The sequence below is a fragment of the Protopterus annectens genome, chromosome 4.part1, assembly GCF_019279795.1.
Source record: "Protopterus annectens isolate FY-2018-M chromosome 4.part1, PAN1.0, whole genome shotgun sequence".
Classification (NCBI taxonomy): domain Eukaryota; kingdom Metazoa; phylum Chordata; order Ceratodontiformes; family Protopteridae; genus Protopterus; species Protopterus annectens.
In genome coordinates, this window is record NC_056734.1 from 902,929,489 (window position 1) to 902,937,769 (window position 8,281).

An 8,281-nucleotide genomic window follows, 5' to 3' on the forward strand; every position below is an offset into this window, starting at 1 on the left:
TACCAATTTTATTTACAACTGGAAATAGTATAGTTGATTCTAAACACAGCATAACATCCTTGTAATGTTAATCAGGACAGCGTACCTGCTCATCCTGCCCAGTAAGCAGCGTCCATACCTTTGCTCACTTACTTTACTTATGAAGCAGCATCCCATTTCACTTCATAGACCAAATTACCAACCAAATAGGCAGCATCCTTACCTCTGTCTGCTTACCTGTTCAGCAAACTTCCTCCAGCTGCTCATTTCCTTTCCACAAATCCTTGGAAAAAACCTTCACAAACTGGAGGGGGAACAGAAGAGGGCAAGCCTTTCCCTCTTCTCCACCAACCAGCCTGACCAGGCTGTTCCCCCTCCCTTCTACCCAAAATTGTCCAACCAACGACCTCCCATAAAGGGAGGGGTTAGGCCAAACATCATTCGATGTAGCCATCAGCTGTAAAGTACCTTAGAACCCCATCATCAACTCCAAGCCTTGACCTACTAGCACTGGAATGTGCCCTAATGAAACTAAATAAAGTAGGATTACCCATGACCCCACTGTACCACCAGAACCTCCACTCCAAGACAATACATTCCCTTTAGTCCACTTCCCTCAAGCCAATAACCATGGCTCGACCTTTCCGGAATGGCAACCTATAGCCATAACAACAAACTATAACCCCTTGAACACAATTCTGTAGCCTGGTCAAAGAAAACCCTGAAGTCTTGAACCCAGGTCCCTGTCAACTATAGCATCTCACACTAGCCCACCAAACTACACAGCTCTGGATGTACAGTAACCTGATTACTACAGGGAATAGACTAACTCCAAAACCTTAATGCTCTAACACTAAGATCCAAAACCAGAACCCATTGACATAGTTCCTGAAAACTCACCTAAGCCCAACAATAAAGTCATCTACATTCCCAACCATAAACACCACCAGTACACTCATTACCAAATGGCAATCACCTTACCTACTCAAAGGACAAATTTATCACCCCAACCACATTTTGAGATCCCCTCAGGCCTCCTGTCAAAGAACAACTTGACTTTGGTCCCCCCAGATACGGTTTAAACAAATGGATGACTAACTAAACCCCCAAGATTCCCATCATCTGAAAGCAGGGTATTGAATTTAACTGGCTTGCAAGAGCCATGGGGCTTTAGCCTAATAAGTTCCTGCGCTCCTATGAATGTTGTGACTCAACTTCTCCTAAGGGATCCCTACACCCCATAATCCATCCCCACCAGTTTCACCCTAGCCCCCTACCTACCTCTACCTAACTTGCCCCACATTCCAACATAATAATTAGCTCCTAAACTACTTAATCACAACACCCTATCTTACCTTAATGACCCAACAAGGGGAATTACCGGTGACCACATTGTGCATCACTAAAATGTAATTACTTAGCCAGCTACACTTGTTTAAACCCCTTAAGCCTCTCCCCACCCTTATGCCATTTCCTCCCAATTATCCCTCCCTCCATTTAACCCTTTCACCTCCCCCACCCACTTAACTCCCATTAATATATCAGCCTAACCCCTTCTGAAGATGTCCCACGACAAACCTCATTTATCAAGAAGAAACTAAGGAACATGTGTTTTTGAAATGTAAAAGAATTAAACAGCTATCGGAAAAAGTATGTAAAGAACATTTTTTGAAGATGTAAAAGAAGTGGATAAAATAAATATGGGTATAATTAAATATGGATATAAGAATAGAAGTAAAGAATATGTTAAAAGAAGAGATAAAAAGTTATTTAAGACATACTGGTTATATGGAATGAAATATTAAATTAAATTATGTTTAATGGTATTTGGAATAAATAACAGTTCTTTTTGTATATAAGTAAAGGTCCCCTACTCTTTTCGACAGGTGCCATGGGATCTTTTTTCTCCACCTGAACTACTACTACAAATTCAAGAAGATGGGGCCTTGGTTTAACATCTCATCCAAGAGATGGTATGCTGAGGAATGTAGTGCCCTCCTTATGTTGCACTGCAGTGTAAGCAATCAATCAACCTGAGATGAGAATAGAACACGCAGCCATCTGCACCAAAAGCAAATGTGCTGCCTGGTGTGCCGCTGAGAGTGACAATGGTTTGATGAGGGTATTATATTGAGCAGTTGATTGTGATGTGCCATTAGGATTTTTTTTTTGTCAGAACCTCAGCATGATAATATAATATTGCATTCCATTTATATGGTAAGTGGAAAATATGTATCACCAAGTATAATAACCATGTTACCTGCTTTTTATTTCAATCATTCCTCCACAGATTGAGGCTTTTCCATAGTCCTCTGGATGTAGCTACTGTAATAAGTAAGCACTGTTTTACAACAACCTGTCTTGATGTTCACAGTTCTGTACATATACCATCCCAAAGAAGGAGTGAAATATAGTAACCTGCTTAGGTGTCATCTTCACTAAAATTCCTACTGCTCTAAGTAAAATGCCATCAGATTAGAGTTCTGCATTGTTATACTCACAAAAAGACAGATAAGGTGATGATGAGCCCACTGTGATGACAAACTGTGGCTGAGTGTTCTGTTTCTATGTTTTTCTTAAATTCGCAGTTAGTAAACAGAAAGTGTGCATGCACTGACATCATAGGATTACAGTGGCATTAAAATATGTATAATTTGGCACACATCTTCATTTCTGTACAATAATGCTGATGTTTTGGGGATATGGTGTGAGAGCAAGATGCTTTAACATTTAAAATGATCCAGCTGAAGCACTTTCACCACAGAATCACAAGCACATGTCAGAGGATACTAACTGGGAACTTAGATGAATTTTTTGACAGTCACTTTGCTGCTGCTAAATTTGGGTATGCAGACTATAGTTTTTAACTATGTGTAATGTGTACAATGGCTTAATTAGCATATCTGCAAGTTGCTGAGGTGAAATTCCCAAAGTGTCAATTACCAGAAGAACAAGATGCCAAGAAACACAATAACTATTGCTGCTTTCCTTAGTAAATCAGTGCTGGTACATTTCCCAAGTATGCATCAATAGTGATTTTGTTTTGCTTTGGTAAATTTACTCCTCTTCAAATTTATGTGGAGTTGGTATAAATTTGGGAAGAGGGTGCTTGTCCCCAGATTTGGAAGTGAAGGGTGGTTGTCCTCCACAAAAACATTGCATTTTATTCTTTTGATATTAGTTTAGTTTCTCTACATCCTTCCTTGAAGTCTGGTTTCCATAGCAGAAATGTCTTATAATAAAAGTGAGTTAGGAATTACCAGAATATGAGTAACAATAAAACAAATTCATCACATGAGATTCTTAATAACAACTTTAGATTTACTGTGCCTTTTATTTTTTAGTTAGTTGTGTATCATTCAGCGAATTAATACATTTTTAATGATTTATTCATAACATTTTATTACTGCATGGATTGACAGCCATAACCTTTTTGTTCCTCTCTTCCAAAAAGAATCAACAGCACCAGCAAGTACAAGCCAGGTGGCCACAACAGAATTTATCACAACAAGAAAACCACCAGGTATAAAATACTTTATTAACTTATTCTTTATTCATGTAAACTATTAAAAACTATTATTTGTATTAAGCAATATCTGCATACAGTAATTTAGTTTAATGACACCACTGTGACATATGCAGGGCAAAATTCGGAAAGGTTACCATGTCCACGTCCTGTTTTACTACCCCCTGCACATTTCTGTTTCAGGCACAACCCTCCCACAGTGCTGTACCACAAAGTACAGCAGCACCAGTGTGGCCATCTCTGTGGCCTACAACAAATGCTAATGAGACATCCGGGGGCATCCAGTGCTAATTATCCATGTGCTCTCCACTTGGAAATGCTTGTGATAAGACATTTGGCTAAGTAAGTTTCTTTGGGCACCTGTGTTTATGAACATGGCCAAATGCTCACCTCACCCATTTCTTTCCTTTTGCAACAAGGTAATTGGTGTGTATGTGTACATGTCCATGCACGTGTGAGTGTATGCAGAAAGATGAATTGTGTCAGGTGAGTGTGTGTGTGTGTGTGTGTGTGTGTGTGTGTGTGTGTGTGTGTGTGTGTGTGTGTCTTTGTGTGTGTGCGTCTGTGTCTGTGTGTAGTGTGACAGCGGTATGAAGCTGGGCTAGATAATAGCAATATCACCTCCCTTTTTCTGTATTCAACCATACCTAATAATATCATAGCCTAGTGGAAGTACTTTTCTTTAATGATGGGCTTTAACCAGGTTTCAGTGACTGATAATATATCAAGGGAGTGTTGGTTTATGCAAGAATGGACATAGTGAGGCTCATATTGATTCATTTAATTTTGTACTGTTAGTGTTTATTGAGGCACAGTTTGTCTTGTACTGGATGGGAAGTCTGTGTTGAGGATATGTTCTGCTAAACCAGGATTAACAGTACAGTTGGTATGAAGAGCAATAAAATAGGCAATACCTTTCATTTGATTTTGAGCTTGAGTTTGTCTTTGGGCTGGTTGGGTAAAGAGCTAGGATATTTAAGTCTGAAAAGGTGAACATAAAATGTATTCTTGAGATGTGTTGTATATTAAGGAAGGTACTGGTGGAAGCCCAGCTAGGAGATGATTAGGAGATGGGATGTGATGTAGAGGCAGTGATGTCATGTAGTATTGTAAGATGTGACATCATTAGGAATGAGAAGTCAAGTACTAGGTATAAGAAATGTAAACATTATTATTTCATAATGATGTGTTACTGTACTACAACTTGTTATGTGTTAGCCTACAATGGGTTAAGAAAAGGTGGCAGTAGAAAGGGGAGGGAGAGGAAGTAGGACTAAGAGGCCGTTGTTCCTGTTGAGGTTAAAAATGGAGAGCTTATTACAGACAGCAAAGCTGTGACAGACTGAGAGTAATGAGTGGATTTTAAAAGTTGACCATGAAGTTGTGTACTGGTTAGTGTGGGCTAGATATTAATGAAACAATTTGGTCTAGTGTGTGGGAAAGGAAGAGACTGATATAGGTGTAGGAAAGAAAGTGTTTGCGGGAGTGGTTTCATACTGAGAAGTGTTTTCTTTTACTGATTTTGGGATAAGACGGCAAGTTTTTAAGCTGATTTGGTAATGCTGTTGTCTGATATAGGGTTAAGAAGTGAGAAGGTATATTTTTCATTAGGAACTATGAATTGGGTACAGTAATGGATGGGTGAATATATACAGAGTGAACTAAGAGGGAATGGGTGAGAATTGAGGGTGAGCATAGCAGGTTTAACCCCTTATGACTTGTGCTTCTGCAAAAAACAATATTTGAAATTATCACTGCAAGAGGACCTAATGTTAGGAGCATATGAAGCTAGTGGAGAAGAAAGTTTTGTAAGTAATTACTAAAGCATGACCTAGTTTACAGCATTTATTTGTTTATGTGATAGAGTATGAGAAGCTACAGTGCATTTACCAGAACAATCTGAGGGTGGGGTTCCAGTAATAGAAGCACTAAATGGCAAAAGTAGTTCCAAGTAAATCAAGTTTTGACACAGCATTAAAAAGAATATGGTGCAGGACCAGCAAACCCAGGCTGTTGGTAGCAGCAGTATAATATACAGCTGCTTAAGTGTTAGCCAATGTCAGGTGATAGCTTACACTGACAAAAGGGTTCCTCTTTTGTTAAGTTTGTATAGCCAGTAGCATGGATCTGCCTTGCTTCAGTTTAGCATTTTATGACTACCATTGTAGATGCCTTAACAGTTTTAGGTTTGAATATACTGAGTACTGAATACACAATAAATCCAAGAAAAACCTGATTCCAGCAGTCAGTTTCAACACAAGGGCTCCAAAATTCCATGTTTATTTTGAAAACCATTGTAAAAGTTGTCAAAAAACAAACTGTCCAACATAACATTGAACGGCTGAGCGCTTTCTTCTTTGAGTCCATTGAAGCAAAGTTGATTCCAGTTAAAAATCGAAAAGAAAAAAGTTGGCACATGACAGCAGTGATTTTAATAACACGTCTGTGTATCCCCCTCCCCCAATACATCAGGTGTAATTCAGCAACAAAGGCCCTCAGAACAAAATCAAGATTTTGAACAAATTGATTCTCAAGGAGAGGACTTAAAAAAAATGAGAGTGACCCTTGAGAGGATCCCCAACCATGAAGATCAGAGAGGTTGGCTAGTAAACAAGAGACAAACCAACAGAGAGTTTCTGTTTTTTCTTTGAATATACTGGTGTGATTCAGTTCAATGTGTGACAGTAGGTGAAGGGGCTATGAGTGATTTATCTTGAGGGCTTGCTGAAGTTTGGGATATGAGGTATGGTTTGTCTTGTAATAGTGGCTTCTAAATGTAATTGTCAGTTCCTTTAACTGCTTCCATTTTAAAGAAGGTTCCTGAGGTGCACTTTCAAGGCCTTAAACCAAATGAGTACAAGTGCTGGCAGTTATGGATTAGGAAGCCTAAAATATCAGATCACAACAATTTCTACAATTAAATGTAACAATTATTTGTACGATAACCACAAAACAGATGCATGGAAGTTTAAAGTGAGCTAATGCAGCATTAGTGCTAACTATTTTTGCCTTAATAAAAACAATTTCATCATACCAGACTAAATTTAGTCTGATGCAGTCCTTTTTATCAGGGTGAAAACGATCTTACCAATAAAGCTACCCTAGCTCACTCAGAAACTCCATCATGTCTGTTTCATTGTGTTTTTCATGCAAGGTGAGTTCGTTTCAAGTTAACACTACTCCACAGAGGAGCATTCATAACAATTTCTACTATGTAAAATGCTATGCCTCTCCTATGTGTAGCTCAGTGTGTTAATGTTTTACCACTGATTTTGAAGAGATGATCAGATTTGAATGTCTACGGAACTGTAAATGAAGTCTCTCTTTTATATTCAACTTTGGTGAATAACCCAGTTATGCAATGCCATTTCTATGTGGCTTAGCTAAAATGTCAAGAGTAAGCAAATAATAAACTTATAAAGTTCAACTAAAATCTTTTGCCAAGTTACCTAGAAAGCACGTTTAATATTTTCATCCAAAACCTTAAGTTATAACTTAAAGGATTCATACTTGGTTTTTGATCAAGCAGATCATTTGTAGCCTAGTTTAAAGATCCCATCTCATCCATACCTTATAAACTGAATAGCTTCCACCTAGTTTTCTCCCATTTCAGGGGGCCATACCATAGGCAAATTTACAGTTTGCAATCCATTCATGCAGGAGGGTCATGGAGCTACTTTGATTTACATGAAAGGGAAGTCTATTCCATGTAAGAGAGAGTCTATGACAGAAATCTCTATCTCCCCAGCAAGCCCTATGCTATACTCCAAGTTTAGTTTCCTTGAGTGGTGGCACAGCAGTTTGTTTGTGTGTTTGTTTTATGGATGTGTAGGAGATGGAGATTGCATGGCATGGGATCCTTTGAGGCTATGTAGATGAGGCAAAGGTTTTATATCAAGAATGTTTAGGAAACAGATAAGCAAAACAGTGTTTTAAGGTAGTCTATGTAGCACAAGGAAGACATCTTTAATTTTGTTAGAGAAAAATGTGATAAAGTATTCTGAATAGAGATAAAGGAACACAATACTACACATATACAGAATATTTTTCACTATGGTTTATTTTCTATTGTTCTGAAGCAATGGCAACAGTACAAGAATTTAACAGCACATTATCATTCAAAATAAATGCACCTACTTCATAGAAAATGACTCACCTTCCACTACAATCACATCCCTTAAGACCTTTTCTTAGAAATCACTGAGCAAGTAAGACTGTATGTCATTGTTCATAGTTCTCCTGTATGCATCTTTCTTCTCGTGATTTACGTAAGTTTTTTTTAAGTATGCTGTGTAAACAGTATTTGCTCTATCTGTGCATTTTCTTTCAACTGATGCTTTATGATTGTATGCACACAATGCAACCATATAATACTCAAATTGTGATGCATAATAATTTTCTGATTGTTTCTTTACCGTCATATACTATAACCTCTGACAGAAAAGGGTGAGTGGACCAGCCCACCTCCCTTATCAACAAACACAATATAATAAATCAAATAATAACTGAACAGAGATAAATGACTGCATTAGTGCAAATATACAATAAAGTAGTTTGAACTTGTTTTATGCAACATTTTCTGTGTTAAGATAAAAGGCTAATTCTATTGCAGCAACCTTTGTCTAAGATACAAAATTGATATGACATATATGGTATTATTATTATTTACAAAAATAATGGACCGGTGTGATTGAAAAAAAAAAACAGAAAAGACTTTGAATCAGTGATAGAAAGGAGGCTCCCGATTGGAATTTCAAGACTTGTAACTGTAAGATT

General features: G+C 37.8%; 1 protein-coding gene across 2 annotated transcripts in view; it reads left to right on the top strand.

Annotated features, from left to right (window-relative positions):
• The window catches only part of LOC122801112 (receptor-type tyrosine-protein phosphatase eta-like), a 1,724,431-nt gene that overhangs the window by 215,640 nt on the left and 1,500,510 nt on the right, over positions 1-8,281 (top strand). For both annotated transcript variants that reach the window (XM_044070641.1, XM_044070642.1), the window contains exon 5: positions 3,434-3,502. In XM_044070641.1, the coding sequence (XP_043926576.1) occupies positions 3,434-3,502 (69 nt within the window). The remainder of the gene's footprint in view (positions 1-3,433; positions 3,503-8,281) is intronic.